The sequence below is a fragment of the Chironomus tepperi genome, unplaced genomic scaffold (assembly GCF_022539635.2).
Source record: "Chironomus tepperi strain 1889 unplaced genomic scaffold, CSIRO-AGI_Ctep_v1 contig_298, whole genome shotgun sequence".
Classification (NCBI taxonomy): Eukaryota; Metazoa; Arthropoda; class Insecta; order Diptera; family Chironomidae; genus Chironomus; species Chironomus tepperi.
This window is the reverse complement of record NW_027226420.1, coordinates 2,074,323-2,096,972: the sequence shown is the minus strand read 5'-3', so window position 1 is coordinate 2,096,972 and position 22,650 is coordinate 2,074,323. Positions and strand designations below refer to the sequence as shown.

Below are 22,650 nucleotides of genomic sequence, written 5' to 3'. Positions count from 1 at the left end.
TTATTTGAAAATTTACATTTTAGTCGGATTAAATTAATCTCAAGATTTATTTTTAATCCTAGGATTTAACTTAATACTCATAATCAACTTAATACTAAGTTATGCTCAAAAAATAGTAATACTGTGAATCTTATGAATGTAATACCTCTTAAAACAATGAGACAATATTATTCTGACTGCTGTCTGTATCCAATGTAAATACATCCTCAAGATCCCTAATTGTAAATTGCTTATGAATCCAATAATCTCGTTCCTGAATAATTTTATCAAAAATGGAAGCTTCAATTGTATTTTTGGTGATGAATTTGTGGACAAAAGTCGGTCTTGTTTGACCAATTCGATGAATTCTTCCTACGGCTTGCATCTCCTCGTCAGCATTCAAAATAGGTTCAACTAAGAAGATGTGAGTTGCTTCCGTTAAATTCAAGCCTTTACCCCCGAATTTAAGGTTCATCATCATGCATGTGACACCTTGATTGTAGTCCTTAAATTCTTCAATCTGCTTGTTGAAATTGGAACCAACTGAAGTGCGATAAGAGATGCTGTTCTCCTTTAATCCATAAATAATAGCACTGAGGATTGAATCCCAATGAGAAAATATCAAAATTTTGACATCAGGCTCGTCCTGCTTAAGTTTTATGATACAGCGTATTATTTCATCAATTTTAGGCGAGTAACTTCCAGTAATTTTAATACCAGAAGTTGATGGAGCATCACAACAAGTTACAGCATAAATGTTTGCAATTTCCTGATTTGTACGGCATACAGGACAATTGATTTTATGGAAGGAACGCTTTTTATCTTTTGTAAGAATGATGAAGCATTGAGCACAGATGACATGTCCACAAATTGTCACATAATATCTCTCAGTAGCTTGATTTGTACATATTGGACATTCCACATTGTCATTCTTCTCCTTTAAATGCTCAAGGTACTTTAATCGTCCATTCAATCGTGTAAATAGAATTTCAGCTTCCTGCATTTGTGATTTGAATATTTCCAGTTGTTCCTGAGTTTGGTGCTTTGTTATTTTCAGTCTATATTTAATATCTTCATCTGTTAGTTCCTCTGTTGATTCTACAACTTGCATCCTCATTTTACACATTCGAATTTCATCAAATGCACAAATTGTGTAGTTTGTTTCCACCCACAGCTGTGCTAATAGCTTATATCTATCCTTTAATGCCTTAAAGTACTTAAAGAAGTTCTTTCCCATTTCTATCGTCTCTTCATCAAATCGATGTCGTCGTGCATAATTTAAAATGGCATTTAAAAGTCGTTCTTCAGCTCGTGGATTCCAAGTTCCTTCAACATTCTGATCAACAAGTGTCTTATTGAATAGCGTGCATTCATATTCGTCCAATTTCTTCTTCAGCTTGCACATTTCACATAAATTTCTTGGATCTTTTGGTTCTGATATTCTTCTCGGCTCGTCGTCGTCGTTCTCTTCGAGACTTAAATGACAATAAAGTGCAGCTTGTGTCAGGTTCAATATTTTAGCATTAACTTCATCAGATAGCTCATATGATGGACGTAAGTTCTTAATAATATAATTGAGACTTTTGAATTTCTTCATGATTTCACTTGTGTACCGTTCAAACTTGTCCATCCATTCCGTAATTACTAACTGTATGCCATAAGTGCTCCTTAGCGCACCAGTAATTTGAGATCCAACAGTTGAAAGTAATTCAGTGTTCAGCATTTCGTAAAATCTCATATCTTCCTCACTTGTCCTTTGACTTTCAACAATGTCACGCCACCAAAATCCATCACGATCAGTATATTCTCTTGTTGCTGACACTAGATTTTCCTTAAGTTCATCAAGTTCCTTATTTAATGCTTCAACTTTGTCATAATAATTGCTGATGTATTTCCATTCTAATTTTCCCATTTCTTTTGTGTACTCTTCTTTTTCAGGGAAATCTGTCGAGTTATTTGACATTAATCTAGCCTCAATCATGTTATGGTACGAATGGATTTGAAGCATCGAGTCAACACTAAATGAATAAATAAGATGTTAATGGAATTAGCGAGAATTTAAATTAATTAGAATTATTATGTCATTGTTACCTCACAACGCCTGTATATTCTCTAGCAAGTCGAAAGACTTGGCCATAATAAGACATCGCTTCGTCATACTTCATTTCTGCAATCTTTATAGCTGCCATACCGTTTAAACTTGAGCAGACTGTTCTTAGTGCTGATTTACATTCAATTGATGCCTTTGATACTAAATGTTCATGCAGTTGTTCCTGGAATTAGTTGAGAATTGAAAATCAATGGAAAGAAAAAATTAACGGATATTCAAAATTTAAAAATAAAGAAGGTTCAAAATTTGAACTTCAGGAACTTCTGGTTGAATTTCAAATTATAAAATGACAGTTAAATCACTTACAACTCTCAATGTCTGCTTCACTCTAGTCTGGTCATTAGTGTTGGCAAATAAATTGGCAATCGTACAATCTTGACGTATTTTTCTCAGCGGTTCCATAAAACTCTTTAAAGTGGTATTGTCCAACTCATAAAGCTTTCTATCCATCAATGAATAATCGATTCGCATTTCCTTAGTAAATGGATCGTAATCTCGACTGTTTCGCATTAAAAAGTTTTGGATATGCCGCAAAAATTCAGGTTTTGTGCTAATGTGAACTTGTTGGTAGAAACATTTTTGTAGATCACTCATTTCCACATAATGGATGATTTCTTTCTGTTCAGGAATTTGAATTTCATGCTCAACATCCTTTTTGCATGTACGCCACATGATTTTGGAGATCATATCAATCAGTCGCTTTGGATATCCGTTTCTATATTCTAGCCATAATTTATTAAATATTTCAAAATTGTCGTATGGATGAACATCCAGGAAATAAATTAAGCCATATAAATAATGAATTGCTCCTTTTTCAATTGCAGTTCCTGTACTACACCATCGATGAACTGCTGGAAGTTGTTTGACCATTTGACTTGGACGTGTGTTCTTATTCTCAACCATTTGTGCCTCGTCTAATATCACACGCCACCAATTGACATGAATTAATGGAGATGGAGGATATTCAAACTTTTTAGTACCCCTTAATTGCCTGTCTATAGTCTCAGCAAAATACAGTTCCTTAGATAATGTATTGAAATCAGTGACTATACAGTCATAAGTTGCTAGCTCATCCGGTGAAAACCAGCCATTTGAGATTCCATTATAGGACAGAACTTTAAAGTTATCATCAGCTATATGACGTTTAAGTTCGCTCATCCATTGATTCTTAATTGACAGTGGAGTGACAACAATTGTTGTTGATGAATCGATGACTTTTTCTGAAGACTTCCAGCAGTGTGGACACATATACTTGTACTTATCATCATCGGTTATTTCTCTTTGGAACACGCATCTGATGTGCTGTGCATTAAAGCAGTTTGTGCAAATTATAATGTTTGATAATTTCTTCGTCCTCTTCTCGGAATGACATACACACTTGACTTTATGCTTCTTGGTCGGTTTAAGACTTTCAAGCACTTCTTCTGTTATGTCTTCCTCTAATCTTCTTTTTGTACCTTTCTTTCTTGTATTCATTAATATCAACGTGATCATTTCAAGTGTTTTCCCCAAACCCATTTCATCACACAACATCCCTCCTTTTGGATATGCTAAATTATCTTCTGGATTATGCTTGCTAAATTCCTGTGTATATTTGTTGTAAAAGAATTTTTGCTGCGCATTAAACTTTGATCTCATTTTGATGAAGTTTGTTGGAACATAATCTATTTGTAATTCCCTTTTTAGCATCCATTTGACTCCTCTCACTTGATACGGTCTGAGAATTGTAGTATTTTTAAGCTTTGGATGTTGAACGTCTGGAAATGAGCTAAGATCATCTTTTGCATGTGCTTCTTTTAGTTTCTCGTAAAAATTATCAATAGTCAAGAACTCTTTGTCGTCAGATTCTGTATTTAAAATGTCTGTATCTTGCTGAAACTCGTCGTCGACTTCAAAAAATGATTCAATCACAAACTTTCGCTGATTTAGTAGGTAATTCGATAGCTTCCCTTTTAGTTCTTCTGTATAGGATAGCACTAAGTAAGGAATATTGTTGATCAACAACTGTTGTAAGTAAAATCCTGACTTCTTGTCCAAAGCTGGATGTTTCCGAAAAAAAAAACAATTAATTAAAAGATCAAATTTTAAATTTCACAAATTTACCTATTAACTGCTCAAAATCCTGCCATATCATTAACTTTTCATACAAAACATTATTGTATGTAAATGTAGATTCGTCACAAATATCATCGGCTTTCTTGCCTATCGTACAAATGAAATTATTATCCATAATTTCATAATTTTGAATGAAAATTCATTGAAAATAAACAAATCTGAGAGGGGTCGGCAACTACTTTGAGTCAAAATGTTTGACATTGCCCAGCTCTATCTTTGACCAAATTAACCTCAATGGCTTTTTGTGGGATGTTCTGTTATACTGAGAGAACTAGTACTCAGAGAATTGTAAGAAATTATTATTACTGATGAAAGTAAATGAAAAATTGGATTTAGTTTAATCTTAAGATTAACATTGGATTTAATTTAATCCTAAGAAAAACCCCTTGACCGTTAATTTTAAAGGATTTCAAAAAACACTTGACCGTTATATTTTAAATATTTTTTGACCGTTAAATTTCAAATATTTTATATTTTATCGTTATTTTCTTTAGTCACGAGGCAGTCTGATTTCTGCAAGTAATAAAATCCTGTCCATATAAAAACAAAACTTCATACTGTATAAAATAGTTCATAAAGTTTTCTTTTTTATTTCTTCTCAGATATTTATAAACATTAATACCACTTTTTGTATGTTAATAAAAATTTTACATAAAATATTTTGTTTATCTGGAATTAAATGATTTTTTTGTCATATGAACAAGAGTATTGTCATGATACATATATAGGCATAATTTAGGAATCACACGAAGCTACTAGTTGGTTGATCGAGATACGGAATTTCATTTGATGAGCTCCTTCTATCTAATATACCCTCATTGACTTCCTGCGTGATTTTATAAAAGTTTCTTTTGGGTGGAAGTTTTGGAGGCTTCTGCTGGATCTCATTATTTTGAAAGTCACGATGATTAAAGACCATTGTCGTATCTAAAAATGATAAATTAATGTCAATTAACTTACAATGTCATAATTAGATTGATATAAGCATACCTCCATAAATATCTGTACTATAAAACTCATCGGAATGTCTGTGTTTAGTATTGGGCGTTGATGATGGCATGCATTGAGTTGATAGATTTAAATTGATTGGTGTATTTGACCTTGAGTTCAATAAGATTGCATTTTCCAGGCTATTAATTTTTGACTGTACCGAAGAAATTTCAGGCGATGACTTTAATGGACTTTTACCCAAAGACGTTCGAGGCAGAGGTTGTGGAGGCTTTTGCTGTTGTGATGGTGAAATGTTCATTTTATTATAGTCATTTCTATTTGGCGATAATGATTCAACATTGCTATACAGGCTTAATGGATTTGATGAGGAATCATCTTGTGTTGTTTTACGGAGCTTTTGACCAAACTTGTTTCTGTCTTTTAGAAATTCAGGCAGTTCAAAATTTATATCAGTTCCTCGTTGATCTTCGATTCGTAGACATTGTGCACGTTTCAGATTTTCTAATAGCGATTCTGGAAGAATAATGGACGCACTAAATTTATAGTGAACTATTATTTGTGAGCTTGTTGCCAAAATTACCGTCATTTGCACTACGATTATTGACTTGAAGTTTCTGATTGCCGACTTTCCACTTTGCAATCAATGGCTTTTTAATTCCATTTACATCACTCTCAATTTCTTCAGATCCTGCCGAACTCTTGCTCATAGCTTTCTGTGACTTTTTGTTCTGCCTACGAATACGATTGAAAATCCCTGAGGATGTTTCAGTTTCCGATCCAAAGTCTTCTGACTGCATAGAATGAAAAAAAACAAATAAATTAATTAAACTTGACAGTTGATTGAGGCTACTTGATACTCACTTTAATTGAACCTTGATCGCCATTTCGATTAGTTCCATTTCCCATTTCATTGTCCGTACTCTTGCATTGTAATACTTCATTGAATACTTTATTTGTTATTTCATCTAACGTGTTTAGCTGCGGATTACTTATGCTTGATACTAATTTATTTGCACGTACGAAAGTAACAGGTGCATTACGCAGGTCGAAATTATGAAGAATGGGCTTTTGTCCAATATCAGTTATGTTGTTATTATTGTTATTATTATTATTACTGGATGGGTTCTCATTCTTGAATAAGATTTGCAATCTTAATCCATCAACTGCTGTAACGTGATGTGTTGTATCGATAAAATCATTATTTTCCTTTGAGAATACATGAACCATATCCAATCGATAATTATATTTGTGTAGAATAGGACGCAATACTTCATACAACAATTTACACGGTTTACTTTTTACCGATATGACTTTACGATTTGGCAAGTCTAATTTAAATACTACTCGTTGCTCAATAAACACCTCGTTTCCCGCTAGTTCCTTTGATACGATGTCCAAGTCTAGAGGCTGTAATAATTCAAAAAAATAGAACTTGTTACTTTATAAGTCAATTAATAATATACATCCACATCTATTTTCTCTTTTGAAGTAGCCGGTCAGTCGATCAGTCAATCATTTCGCGATTGATTAATAGATTTAATAAAATTATTATGGATTCATACAAATATTTTATAGAATACGAACGGAAATCTACAAGTGACTAGAATTTTATTTGGAAAGAATGTTTTTATATCAATGACCGTGAAACATCCCCGAATAAAAAATTATTTGGCATGGCCATGAAACTACTTACAGTCAACATATAATGAGAGAGAAATAAATAACGGCTAAATAAAATTCAAATTTGTACAAAAAAATTCAAATTGTAAAAATCCGTTAAAAATGAATAAAATATTTGTTTCGGCTATACCCCAAATGAATAACAGCATGTACAATGTATAAAAAGAAGTCATGACATGAAATGAAGAATTTCTAGTTTTACCTTATTCGTTCCACTTAGGAAAACTTCATATGCCTGATATGAGAAGCCTCTCTTATCTAATACTCTCTCAACAAGTTCTCGTATCGTTTCATCATGCTTAATTTGAACTATTGTAGTTGCACCATTTTCCTTTAGAATCACTCTGCAAAGTGAATTTCTCGTTTCATCATCGAATGTTGATATTTTTGCTATTGCGGCGTCAAATGATGATAAGGAACTCCTTGAACTGTGAATATCTCCTCCTGAGTGATTTGAGTTATGTTTTAATGTATTCGACGATGATGTTGAATTCTTCTTATTCTCCTCTTCACGGTCCTTTGACTTGCAACGTGTTTTACGATGCCAGGGCAGTAAAGATTTTCGTCTCCGATCTTCAGCATTACTTAATGATTTCTTCAATTTTGATGCAATACTATTATTTGTGTTTTGTTGACTGCTACTCGACGATACCGTAATCTTAAGTAATGGATCTAAATTCTCTGTTGAATATGGCAATAGTGTATTTTTTTGTTCTGCTTGAATGCAATTTTTATACAAATCACTTCGTATAAAGCGCTGATAGCTATCAAATTTCATCAAATTGAAAATTTGCTTTTGTGCTGATGCAAACAGATCGATATTAGCTTTCGAGAGGCCATCACGTGTCGTATTTCTGGCATTACAGTCTACATTAACCGGCTCTAAAGCACCATTTGCCAAATGTTTTTCATAAATTGCTATGGCTTCTTTTCGTCTCTGCGACTCATCACAAATTTGTCGATATCTTTCACATGCCGTCCAAAAGTAAATATTCTCGCCCGAAAACTCCTTCTTAAGAAATTCAGCAAAGATTTTAAGGCCATTCTGATCGTTTAAAAGCAATTCAAAGCTTGTTCCCCATGCCGTTGGACCAACGTATGAGAAACGATCTTTATTATTGTGAGAATCAGCAATTTTTGTATAAACGTCGCTTTCCGATGCCGTTAATGATGATGGTCGCGTTCTGTCGTCATGCTGACGTGCTCTTAAGGATGATTGTCCCCAACGTTTAAATCCCGTCGATGGCAAGTCATTTTGAGATTGTTTAGACTGTAATGAAAGGAAGAGAGACAAAAATAGTGAATTAGTAAGGTACGGAAAGACAACAACAAGAAATTAGAAATTTAAATTTTGAATGAGGCTTACACCGTGCTTTGAATTATCACAAATTTCATTTTCTTTAATGTAGCTCATTAAAAAATTTAAATCATGCGATGTGACCAGCAAATTAGCTGATATTGTTTTATAATAATTATAGTTGGGCATTTAATTGTTTTTTTTTCCTTCTCACTCATGGACCGTCCACAACTCTCACAATCACTTAAGATTATTCACTAAATAACAATAATAGCAACAATATGCTACTTCTTTCCCATAAACAACAATGTTGATTGAAAAAAAAAAGATTTCACTTCATTTGATTCCGTCGTCGTCTCATTCTAACCAGTTCGGCAAATTTCATAAGTTTTAAATTTTACGACCCTTAAATTTATTTTTATTATCTCCTGTAATATTCGCATTTTTTCTGCATTTTTATTATGTCCATTCTATATAGCGACAAATTAATAATCATTTTAGATTAACATCAGCATATTCATACTTCAGTACATATGCGGATACATTTTCTGTTGGACTTGTTTGCAACACTGTATCTTAACCAATAAGCCATGATAAAATTGTTGCTGGATCGAGCGTCACTTAATCACATTTGCCAATTTATAAATGACAAAATAAAAAAAGCCTCTGGCATTGTTGAACATGCTGGCAGTGCGTTAAAAATTGAGTTACAATAACACACAGGCTTATTGCTTTGTGCTGATTTCATTTCTTTCAATGTTATTGTACTCGATTTATTTCTCGTCATGTGAATAACTTAAAATGAAACGTCATTCATGCTATTGAAGCTTCATTATTTTTTGACATCTTATTTTGCAGGTTTTGGAATCATATCTTTTATGTGGATTGATATGCTTTCTGATTAAAGTGTTTTTGTGGGAATTTGAATATGTTTGGAACTGTTTTTATGTTGTTGTCGGATGTATTTCAAAGTTTAGGACACGGATTAACCAGACATTGATCTCTGGAATTCTAATTTAAATAGAATCGAGTCAAATCCAGTTAGATTTTCAATACAAAATCAGAGTCGACTTACGAACAGAACAACGCGTTTGTTAGGACACAGCTATGTTGCATTGTGAACGGTAAGTCCTGATGTAGTCCTGACTACACCATGACGATTTATGGAGTTCGTTGCATTGTGCCGCTCGGGGTAATTAGTAATTTATGAAAAATTGAATTATTCAAGTCATTGATCACTAGATGATAGAATTTCTAACGAACAAAAGGATTGCTTCCCAATCAATCATCTACATTCCCTTATTTCTCTTTCGGTAGCTTCAAATTGCGAAAAAAGCATTAATTACTTAGGTAAGTATGAACACCCCTGCAGGCATAGACATTAGACTTTACTTGCTAAATTGAGACTAGGCAACCCTTTAGATCATCAAATCTCTATACCTAATAGATAATCTCAAAAAAGATCGACCCCCTGAGTAGCATGCAAAATCAAGTTTAAGAGTTGATATGCCTTAAAATTAAAAATTATTGCTAGAAAATCTACCAAAAACAGAAAATTGATGGATATTAGACACGGTCTATAGATTTTCCACTAGCGAATTCTCAAAACAAATACAATTAAGCAAAGACAATTATACTTTAAGAATTATTTCATGCTGGACTAGCATTGATTGAAATTCTTAGATCCCGTTGTACTTCCGTCTCAATTATTCAACTTCTCTATGCTGTTTAAATGAATTATTAGACTTTCAAAATAGTTTCATTTCGAAAAAAAAAACAGCAATTGAAGCTATGATGTAAAGAATTCCAGACATGAATGAGAATAATGAATAAAAAAGCATTATTTATGTTACATGCTTCACGATATTAATTAAAAATAGCACACAGAGAACGTCCATTGTAGAATTCATCTCAATTTTTAATTACTCAACTTTGTTCAACTACCAACACCATTCACTTAATTAATCTTTGATTGCATTTCATTCATTAAATTTATGCTCCATTACTGATGGGCTTAAATGGCTTTTTATGAATCGATTTAAACTTTTTTAATGGTGTGCAATTAATTTCACAACTTTTCACTTCATGAATTTATTATTATGTTCATCATTAGGGGTCGTTCACTTATTAAGTTACACTCTTAGGGGGATTTTGGGGTGAGCCGGAGTCTGACTTCGAAGCTCATGATATCCTCTGTTATCACTAAATGCACTGCTAGTGACCGAGCTTTGTGCCGGGACATGTACTTTAAAGGATAGATTAAAAGCTAATCCAAGCAACCCAGTCTGATATAAATTACATGAATAAAAATTAAATTTTAAGAGACTAAGCCACCGAAGCCGCCTAGCAATGGAATTGAATCTGGGACATTTGAGCCCACTGCCCGAATTCCTAACCAACTAGACCATTGTTGCTTTTTCACTTCTAATGAGTTGTCATTAGTCACAATTGGGATAATACTGTTAAGGATCATCTCTGAATTCAACTTGAACAAAGAAAGCAACAAAATGCTAGATATAGTTATCAAATGGACATTAATTTACCATCAACTAGTTATAACGTATTTTTGTCCACTCGAGATGGTAACAGGCTTGGATTAACAACGATAATCCAGCTCAAACGACTCTCAGGGGAAAGGGGAGACCATCCTCATGGAGATTTTGATACGGAGGAGAGAGAAAGTGTGATGTTGTCAAAAAGCTTCATTTACCGCGTAACTTAACAAGTGAACAGCCCCATAATAATATTTTTTTTGAATAACTTTAATTTAAAATACAAAAAAAATGAAGCTATTTGCAAAAATCAAATGTGGAACGAGTACATGAGCATGTACATAAGATGAGAAAAAAAAGTACTAATTACATCAATTTCTCATAATCTTGCGGATTGTTTGAGCATTCATTCTCTCAAAATCTTTATGCTCAACAAGTGAGTTAATTTATAAAAATTAAGTGCATTCTACATTTTCGTTTCGCATCGGAGAATCCAACACAATACATGATGATAATTTTTTTTTGAAAATAATATTAATTAAATTCTCTCTTTTTTCCACATCCAGCATTGAATTAACTTCATTTCTTTACTCGCTTTTTATAATCAATAAGTTCAGGGCCATTGATTCTCTTACTTTTCATTAAATATTTTGATTCTTATTATTTTCCAACTTTATATTGACTCTTAATAACGTTGATTAACCAATTTAAAACTTTTTTTTATATTTCTCTTCCACTTCATGTCCATTATCTAGGGTTTCTTAAATTGAGAACATCAGACATTTCGATTAAACATTCACTTTATACAAATGAGGAGTTATTTTGACACTTATGATAGTTTATAATAAAAAGAAACATCCAGAAATGGTAGAATGTACACTATTTTCGTAATGGGCGATAAAACTGTAAAAGGCACATAGTCGTAACAGTAGAAAATCACGAAAACAAACAAGGTGTAGGCACTTGATGACTTTCTAGTTTCTATTTTGGATTGTTTTGGAGATTTTTCGGTGGGAAAATGCGAATATGGCTGATTATAAGCTGAGTCAACACTTGAATGTCCAAAATGTATTTGAATCTTAAACTTCTTGATAGTTTTGGGCATGGTTAAATCAAGTTAGAACCATCTGTCTCAAGACAAAAGGAAATTTGATCTTTGGCAGTCGAGTGACAATAATCTTGAGACAAGCTCATTAATTATGAGATTTTGGACTTGATTGTAATTCAATCTAATACATCTAAAGCCAATACACATCAACTATAACTCAACATTCATAAAATTCTAACCTAACCTTGAAAATGTCTATAAACCGACAACAATCCAGAAATTTGGACAAAAAAACTCAGGAAGTTTTGCAACAACCAACCAAATCACAGGAAATCACCCGAGTGTAAATGCCTTAACAAACATTGTGTCACATTTGTGTTGTTCCTCTTTTTCTGCATTTGTTCACACGATTAGCAAAGTTTATGGATATATCAATGAAACCTGATACACAATCGTAGGAAATATAAATTGTCGTTGTACACAAAATAAAAGAGTTTCGAAATTCGTACACAAGTCAGTCACACAATTTACTAATGATACAACGTTAAAATCGATCAATGTGATCAACATGAAGCATGAAGCACACCCGCAACAATCCAGTCAGTCGTCTATTGTGATGGAAACTCAAGTTTTTCTAGGTCTCCTCCCGCCTCGTTTTTATTTCATTTTTACATTGTCTTTCTCATGTCCAACAAAATAATGCGACACTTTGGAATCTCTAGCATGTACATATTTATATTAAAACATGATTACGAGAACTTCACTATTTAAAGACTTTTTTTTACAACAAACATGGAGATTGTAAATAACTTGAATGATTTTTATGCGCGCGATATCTAGCCTACTTCTATAATTTAAGAAAAAAAAACTCCTATTTAAGACCATTTTAATTTAGCAGTTTATATATTTTTTTTTGTACTAAATAGGCACATACGTTGAGCGTGGAGATGTGTATATGCTCATTTAGACCATATAGAGGCTTTTTATGATAAATATTCTGTATACTATCAATTCTCAGCCTTCATAAAATTAATCTCAGGCATATTCATGTGGAAATAAAATTTATACACTAAGAAGTATGTCCCGAGCTGCACAATCCTAGGAAACCCAATGATCATCGTAAAAATGAGTCGATATCAGTCGTCACAGTGTCATCTGGGCAACCAATCGTTTAAAGGAGTATTGGGCAACCTGTCTGTCGAGGCACACTGGAGTGCCTATGCGATTTCAGTCGAGGCTTATCATTTAGGTATGACGCAAAAACAAAAGGTTGAACTACTGGTTTATACGGCGACGTAGCTATGTAATAGCAAACACATTGTGCTCCTCGGGATACAAAGGCACAATAAAAATGATTAATTCTAAAAATCCAGAAGAACAACATACATGAGATACAGAAGAAACTAATAAAGAAGGTGAGAACATTTACAATAGTCGACCATGAGAAATGTTTTTATATCCACGAAAAGTGAATGAACAACAGAAGAACATCGTCGTTGTCGTCGTCGTCAAAAAAATATAATAATCTGTGTCGCATAAAGTAATATAATTAGAAGGAAGACTTTCTCACGAGAAAGATAGAAATTGCATGTTTATTTTTATATTTTTTTATGGGAACTAAAATACTACATGTATGTAGTCAGTCACAGGGCGCAAGACAATGTATGGAGATATTCCAATTCACATATATAATTTGCATACAATCCACAGAATAGATATTAATATGTAATTAGATTTCACAGCCATGTCGTCCATAATTCATTGAAAAAAAAGTTTGAGAATTGTGACTCATGGATCATAAAATATATTGATAGTGACTTTATATGTCATCATCGTTGTTGTTGTTACTTTTGATTTTGAAGAATGTGCCATAAAAAATATAATATTTATCAATCGATGACACTTTTATGAAGGAGTGTAACTTTATACATATTATTTTCAGTAAAAAGCCTGTCAAAAGACACTCGTTTTTTTTTATGCCAGTTTAAGTTTCACCAAAATAAATTTAAATAATTCTTGTGTGTACAGTCACTACAATAATTGTGTATTGTTTTCATGTCGACTCTCTTGTTCATATAATTCGTGTCAACTCTAAATGACTTAAGGAAATTCAGTCAACAGAAGATTTAACGACGGTTAGATTCCAAACAACATTTATCATGACCTTTCATGTGTACTAAATTACGATTTATGCGGATGATAATAAGTAGCAGAGGTAGAAGCCAAATTGAGTTTGCTGAGAATCGATTGTAATTTGTATGAAATGTTATACTTCACAAATGTTAGCAGCAAAAAATTCCCTCCAAATTTGAATCAATTTTTAGCAAACTCAATTAGACCTCGAACTCTGATAATAAGAAATTATTTAGTGTGACAAATAGTCAGCCACAATATATTACGCCTATCAGTGGCAAGTACAACGCACACAAAACAACAACAAAAATATTCTAAATCTAAATTAATTATTCCGAGGAAAATCAATTAACGGCGATACGCTTCGCGAAATAAGGAACGATTTTATGTTTATTAACGAGCTTATTTTGGCTTTCGCGATCAACGTTTAGATTTCAACTGACATTTTTCGTAGTTTCCCACTTGTTGAACATTATTTTCTGTATATTCTCATTCTCTCTCGTGCTTCTCATTTCTCATAATCTCTCTTAACACTCTTTCTTCTTCTTATATCTATCTCTAAACTGCTGTGTCGGCAATGTTGCTTAGTTTTCATGTTTTTCTTTCTATTTTTCTCAAACTAAATAAAAAAAAACTTAGTTGGCTTTATTCACATGCTGGTTTGGCATATACAATATACACAATAATCATAATAACTGTTTATATACAAAAAAAATGATGATGATTATGTACGGAGTTTAGAGAGAATGAGCGGTCAGAATTGAAAAGAGGAACCTTTAATTGTAACTTATGCTTAATAAGCAGCATATTTGTTTTGTTAATGAATAACATTCACTGTGTCCAAGTCAACATATATATATATATGCAGTATTAATACAAATTAAAATTGTCTGTGAAAGATTTCTTCGTCTTATTCCTGTCGTATTAATTATGCATGTACAATCATGCTCCATTCATTGTTCATTGTATTTATTATTTGTTAATTTTGCCTACATAATGATTTAACGTATTTCTTTAATTTCTCTCCCTTTTTTAAAAGGAAATTAAATTTCAATGCATTGAAAAGAACATCGGCAATTTTTTTATTAGGTATTCGTTCTTATTTTTAAACAACTTAATGATGATAGAAAAGCAAGTTGGGATTTTTACTTGAATCACTCATGCAAAAACGCATGGGAACGGATCTAATGCAACAGCATTGACGTTGATTTCTTAATTGTAGCATGACTTGGTTATATGATGTCATTCACTTCCTTTAGTGAAGGTTGGAATTAATCAAGGTCTACTAGGAACTGGTGAGCTTGTTCTAGGGCACACAGTTTAATCTAGATAGAGCTAGAAATCAGTTCTGATTTTGTATAGAAAAGTCGACTTTACTCGATATAACATATTCTAGTTTATTTCTATTGTCGTTCTAGAGTAAATAGTATAGTAGCTTGGATATTAAGCTTAATATATGTAGGTGCTTCTGCCAAACAGATATAAAGAGATGTATGCAACAGATTGGTAAAGCAACAAACTTTGAATATCTGTAAAACATTCCAATTAAGTGGTGTACGGGTTCGATTCCCATTAGAAACAAACTGTCAATCTGTACTTAGGACATTTTACAATTTTTTTTTTGATACTAATTTAACATGAATACAACAATAAGGTTGTTACGATTGAATTTAAACCAATAAAAATTGTAACAGATAATGTTCCCAGAATTCCTCAATAATTCTAACATCATACTTTATGCTACTTATCGTAATATTGAAACGAATGTCCCAATTTCCCAAACAACCTTTAAAGTTTCAATGAACACCGCACTAAAGATATCAAGACATTAAATCCTTGAACCCAATATCCCATTAAACGTTTTCAACCACTCGTATGCTATCTCATGGAAAACTGTGTGACAAGAATAGAATTACGGTCGAGAAACCCATCACATTTGATACGTCTCATTTGAGTCAGAGCAACATGTTACAAAAATCACGTGTTTTAACATACTTCACAGGTAATCACGTAATATATAAAAGGCAGACAGAGATTGAAAGCCGATAATTATTAACTACTGAAATTTAGATCACTTTTTCAGACTGACTAATGCACTTAGGATTTAATAGCGGAAGCTTCAATGGCAAGTTATCATGAGAAACCTTCATTTAACAGCTGCGATAAATGTCTAACGGACAGGAAAAGAAGTGACCAAGCAAGAAACATCATTTTTGACATAAATAGACAAAGTGGCAAATACCCTCATATTTTTTAACAGAATCAACAGCTAATATGATGTATTGTATCATGAATAGATGTGAAAAGGAAACGGAATTAAGTGTAAAAGGGACCTTTTGATTTCATTTTTTAAGATACTTCCGGTGCATCATATTCGCATGAATTTTCGTTCCTTTCACAACTTTTTATATACATCCACAAAATAGTAATGTCTTTTTAAAAAACCGTTTACTAAATGACTATGTCGTTAAAAAAAATGTTACTTACAGTCGAGAGTTGAGTTAAATTTTTAATAGATGCCTCAAATGATTCCGTCTTGTTGGGTTGTGTGAATGCGAAATCTGTAAAATCATCATTTTCACTCTTATGTGATGTATTTAATAGTAAGTCATTTTCAATTTCTTTAATTGAATCTGTGGTTATAATATTGGCAAGCGATTGATCGTCATAGAATGACTGTTCGTACTTGAGGTATGTCTGCGAGCTATTTTTGATTTGTTTTAATTTTTTTAATTTATTTTTTCTTCCTTTATAAGGCGACGAACACTTCCTGGACTTTTCATTTGATAAACAGAAAGACTTTTTAGATTTCGAGGAAGTGTCAAGCAGCTTTTTGATCTGATTATTTTTAACAATTTCATCGACATTCCGTTTGTCAATTGGACTATTAAGATTGACATTTTCTTTTGTATCATCATCGTCATCATATTGATCTTGATCCATAGATTCAAAATCGGAATCATTTAATAAATCCGATTTTTCAATTCTCCTTCGTACACTTGTTAGTTCCAGATTTGCTATGCCAGATATATTAAAAGAATTTTTTATGTCACATTTTTTAAAGGGCGTCGATGAAGCAACAACTTTACTAAAAACTTTATTCTCGTCTATAGATTTATTGTTACGATCATTAATTTTCTTTACGAATGCTTTAATAGCTTCACTATAACTGCTATCTTTAATTATATTCTGACTTTTTGTATTCATCTTAAAACAATTCGATTCCAGTGAACGAAATTCTAATTGATCAAATGATGAGTCATTGCAATTCCTTAGAATCTGTCTGAATTCGCACGATATAAAATTAATTTTCTTATGTTCCTCCATCACTTCCATTATTTATTTTATTTTTAGCACGATCACCCGGCACTTGTCCGCTTTGGTCAAGTGATCACTCAAAACTACCTCGAAGCAAGTTAAGGAAGAATTTTTTTTTGGTCTCTTTCTAAGTAATTTATTTTTACTATTTATGCCTTAAGCCATTCTTGTGACTGTATTTGTGTATGTGCGTAAAACAAAGTGCACATAAATATTTTCACAAAGAACAAATAAATATTCTTATGTACGGGACATTCCTATTCACATTATGTCAAAAAAAGGAACGAGAAGCAATTTTTGCGTCAGCTGTTTATGAATTTCCCATTCCCACACACAAACTGTTCACATCCATTGAATTAAGAATATCTCAACCATATCAAGACATACAACCTGCTATGATAATTTCCATTTCGTATTAAACTGACTTTCTTCCCCCCTCAATTTACTAAAATAAAACAATAGAATAACGTAAGACTTTAAAGACCCTACACACATATATTTTGACTGTCTTTGTACAGGTTGTGAATGTAGTTATATATACTTTATTGCAGTCATGCACCTGCAAAAGTAATCCTAATGTTTTTTAAAGAGCCGTTTGAGGAGTCATTCGTAAATGATGTCTACTTCTATCGAATCCTTTCGAATTGTCCAATTTTGGGACATAGCATCAATTTTGGAAAATAGCAACAATTTTTGGGGAATTACTTTGAAGTAATTACGATTCAAACAAATTGTGACTGTACACTAAAGTAAATAGGAGATATTATTTGAACAAGATAAGGATGTTGTTAGAGATAATATTGCACTTGGTATTGGTAATTAGCTGATGATATACAGAAATAGATGTGGCTATAATTAGCAATTGATCTGTATGACTCACAAAGCAAGTATGAATCCGGAGTACGACAACGTGGTCGATAAGTTCCCGCCGCGTTATTACGTTGACAACAGGACATGGGATGCTTTGACGACTATGTGCGTGACCTTCCGGTAGGTTGAAATAGAACGCAACGCAATAGATCCGTTCCTATTCTTAAAACCCTGCACTCTACCCATAAAGATACTGGATGTCAAACGACGATGAAATAGCTTCTTTTTAGTCTACTATTCCTTGTTAAAAATGTCGCATACCCTCAGAAACCCCAAACCCTTTCCCTTAAGAACGTTACATAATAACAGAACAACCCCAATAAGCTACAAAACTTATTTTTGTCATATTCTTACCATGAGTAACTGGTCAGGTAAAGATCTCGTAAATGCACAAACTAATCCTGATAGCATATTAGCATATTCCTTATTCTTTGGCACTTTTATTACTTCTATTTTTGGAAACAATGAATAATCCTCTTAAATATTCATCTTCTTTTGGAATAGATTAATTCCTTTTGTTTTGTTTTGTTCTTAATTTATGGCTCGGAATTTAGTTATTTTTTTGTCTTTTTCCGTCTTTAGCTGAACTTCTTCTAACAACAAAAAAATAATAATTTCACAATGCTATCACAATTCAATCAGTTATCACAATTTTTAAAACGTCCCGATAAGATAATGAAGGCTCCACAAACATTCTTTTGACGACGTCAGAGTCACCAGTCATAGGAAATTTATTACGAAAAATAATAATTCCAATTTGAAATAAACGTCATCGGCGACATATTCTGTGCCTTTTAATTGGATGATGTCATGCTGCATTGTTGAAATATTTTTCACAGTTTCATTTCAGACACACAATAAGAAGAAAGTCAGGCACTTAACAAATATTTAATTTGTGATTCTAATAAAATAACAATTACGGTGAACAACACATAGTAGCCAATAATTCACTTCCGATGGCGATAATCGTTTTCGATTTTTTATTGAACAAAAAAAAAAGAAATAAATGAAATCTAATTTATTTCAATTCATCTCGTCACTTAATATGCTTATAGCTACTCGGGGTGCCTTAATTGAAATAAATTGAGAGAGAAAAAGTTTAATTTTTTGTTATATCTTCAACTCTTAAAAGATGAATGTATACTCAATTTGTCATATGTACTCGATGTACTTAGAGGCACTGAAATGTGCTATCATCGTTAAGGAGCTTAAAACTTATGTGCATAAAAGAGAGATAAACGATAGCGAAAAAAAATTTCACTTTTTTTTTTCTCTTCATCATCGTCATTAATATTACGTATAATGAGATGCTGAATAATGATGATGATGAAAAGAAAGGAACGGTTGGATCAGAAAAACACATGAATATGGCAAGTTGAAAAGTTAATTGAGATATAAAATGATAAATGAGTCTATGAAATGTAATTTGAATGGAAATTTGCTAGATTAGCTAGATTACTTATCTAATCAAATATGTTATATGTGACTAGACATAACACAAGGGTTGCCAATTTTCCCATGACATACTTAATCCAAAATATACAGATCAGAATTATGCAAATATTAAATTTAACGTACTCATAAAATATTTAATTATAGTAGGCTTTGAGATTTTACGAAAAACATTAATAAGAAGCATTAAAGCAACCCAAAGTGAACGCATTCCCTCATAAAAATGTAGCACAATATGCAACAGGTGTAAAGTAAGTGAGAAATAATTTCATTTTTCGATTCCGTAACTGTATTTAAAATTTAAATGCACTTGACTTACCTCATCGTAACTTAAATTCGGTTCACTGTATGTTCCTTCCAAAAAATTTGTAAATTGTTGTTGTTCTTTGTCATTCTCACAATTTCTCAGCTCTTGAAGACTTCCCCAAATGGAAAATTCCTCTTCTTCAGTTTTACTTTCATTCTTCTTACTTCCAAACAAGCTCTTTCTCTTGGACGAAGAATAAGATAAGTTTTCAAAACTTATCGAGACCGGACGTGCCAAACCAAATACTTTTGGACTTAATTTGTAGTGTTTGAGATTACTCTCGTGTTTTGATTTTGAATCGTCATGCGATGACTTGGATTTGCCAAGTAATGTTAATGATCTCTTATTGTTATTGCATTTCTTTTGTGTCCGAGGTTGAGGCGCCAAAAATACATGCTCATCATTTTTAGCCTTTGCATCTACAACATCACTTTCTCCATCAACTATTTTATCACTTATGTCTTCTTTTCGATACCTTGCATCTTCCTTATCCATTATCATTAAAATATCATCACAAGACCTAATCATAATATTCTGCAAGTCATTCGAACTTTTTGATATCGACACATCTATAGCACGTTCATGAATTTCATTACCATCCTCGTCTAACATTTCACCGTCATACCAGACATCAGTGACTGCCTTGGGATGAATATCTTCGTAATCATTTTGAATTTCATTTTGGATGTTCCTTAAGGGCATTGCCCGCACTGCCAATTTTTCAATATTCTCATAATTGTAATCTGCTGATTTTGATTTAGCATGATAAATGTTCATGTTGTCGACTCGTGAAACTGGCTGTGATTGTTGTGGCTGGAAACTTCTAATGTTCCTTATTGAATTCTCTTCTAATTGATGATCATTGACAATTCCTAGAGGTCTTAACTTCCTCTGTCTATGGAGATTCAAATGCTTGTTATGGATATCAATTGCATTAGGAAAGTCAACAACTAATATCCTATCAGATATGTTTGTCAGATCATTATGAAATCCAATTCCACTGTCAGAATTACTTGATGTTGTTATTTCACTGTGATTACTTGGATGTGGTGAATTGGGCAAGAGAAGTTCATGTGGATCATGGAAGTTGTTACTTCTCCTTTGAATTTGATTAAATTTCATGGCCATCGATCGATGATCTCCAGTTTGTTCTGTCGATTTAATATTGTACATACTTCTTATTATGTTACAGATATAGTCAGACGTTGTAGGAAATTCGAGGCATGAGTTTGATATAAGATCTTTTGTGCACTTAATTTTAAACTTTTCAGCTGTGACAATATGAGCATTGTGATCAATTAATTTCGTTTCGATTCCAAAAACATGGCAGCTATTGGATATGGCAACTTCAGCTTGACGTAATTTTAACGAATCATATGAGTCAAAATGTGAATCATCTTCATGGAACTTTGCGGAGGTGACGAGACCGAAAAATTTACTATTATTATCTGAACTAGAGCTAATATAGTTGAGTCGATTGGATGGATATGTGGCAAGTATTACATTATTACTGTTGAGTAAGTTTAAAGAATTTGGCAGGATATTCATCAAAACTAATGTTGGTGATCGTTTTTCTTGTCTCATTTTACGGATACAACTTCGGACTGTTTGTAGCTTTGATGATGTTGCAATTTGTTTTGGCATTTCTATCGTTCCAAGATATCCAACGACAAATGAGACAGTCTCCGTGCTGTTATTAATCATCATTGCTGATGATGTTGTAGCTGACGAATTGCATGAGATTTGAGGATTTTTAAGCACAGCACTAACATTTGCAATGTCATATCCATTGCTACGCATATTATTTTGTTGGATATGTGGTAATGGAGGATGAGTATGAAATCTTGGAGGAATTCTTGAATGTGGACTATCGTAACTGCTCATTTGAGTCTGTACTCGATTCGTTCTCGTCTTACTATATGGATATTTCGGACGGAATCGAAATTGTGATGCATCTTCTTCATCAGAACTGTCAGAGAAGTAATTATCAGCTATCGTGATTCTTATTCGATATTCTGATGTTCCAATAATTTCGACAATTTCTTCATGATTTTTATGCCAAACACTCTTGCCATTGACTGATATTAGAAAATCACCACTCTTTACGCCAGCCAAATCAGCGGGAGAATTTTTCACAATAGACGATAATATACATGGTTGTTGACCTAAAACGAGAAAAGATCAATCAAAAATTAAAATTATTTAAATTTAAATTGATGGTGTCGCGGACAGTAGAGGAGAGAAAAAAAAAGTGTCAGTCAGTAAATACCTGATAAAGTGAAACCAAATTTGCCTTCATCATCAGCCTGAATTTCTACACTTCGAATATTACGCATATATGACAATACAGGACGTTTCTTTTTCTTTCTTCGATGTGGTTGCATTATAAAACTAATTAAATTATTTATCAAATAGACATTATATGATGCATTAAGTAGAATGTTGAAAGGAATTTTTTAATTGCTTCTGATTTTATTTTAAATCAGGTCATTACGATTTTCATCTCTTTTTAAATTATTTTTTCACGATCACTTAACTTATTCACGGCACTAAGTCTTTATTAAAGTTAAATAAATTGAAAAACTTTCGTTTATCTTGAAATAATCAAAATAATCAGCATTAATAACTTTGCAAACAATAAAATGTTGATCGTTGCAACAGTTTGAGGGAGGGATAACTGAGTAAATTCTCATATGCAAGTAGATTATTTTGATCAAATCGGTGCCTCTTGAAATCACCCAAAACTTTATATTCTCTAATAACATACGAGATGGATATTTTAATGTATTATCCAAAAGGTTGCTAAGATGTAAAGAAATTTCAACCGTTATTATTCAAATATTTTAGCCGTTAATTTCAAATATATTTTGACCGTTAAATTTTTCAAAAATAATATTT

General features: G+C 32.5%; 2 protein-coding genes across 2 annotated transcripts; both read right to left on the bottom strand.

The window, feature by feature from the left end:
* Window positions 1-28: 28 nt before the first annotated feature.
* Window positions 29-4,335, bottom strand: LOC139092387 (E3 ubiquitin-protein ligase SHPRH). Its single transcript, XM_070642743.1, has 4 exons — window positions 4,193-4,335; window positions 2,396-4,128; window positions 2,071-2,252; window positions 29-1,997 (listed from the first exon to the last, which is right to left on the bottom strand). The coding sequence occupies exons 1-4, from the start codon at window positions 4,317-4,319 to the stop codon at window positions 149-151; spliced, it is 3,891 nt and encodes a 1,296-aa protein (XP_070498844.1). The 5' UTR covers window positions 4,320-4,335; the 3' UTR covers window positions 29-148.
* Window positions 4,336-4,766: 431 nt separating this feature from the next.
* Window positions 4,767-22,370, bottom strand: loco (locomotion defects). The gene is made up of 7 exons (XM_070642414.1): window positions 22,022-22,370; window positions 19,765-21,917; window positions 7,038-8,105; window positions 6,017-6,562; window positions 5,736-5,946; window positions 5,195-5,668; window positions 4,767-5,131 (listed from the first exon to the last, which is right to left on the bottom strand). Exons 1-7 carry the CDS (start codon window positions 22,134-22,136, stop codon window positions 4,947-4,949), a joined length of 4,752 nt encoding a protein of 1,583 aa, XP_070498515.1. The 5' UTR covers window positions 22,137-22,370; the 3' UTR covers window positions 4,767-4,946.
* Between the last annotated feature and the right edge of the window lie 280 nt (window positions 22,371-22,650).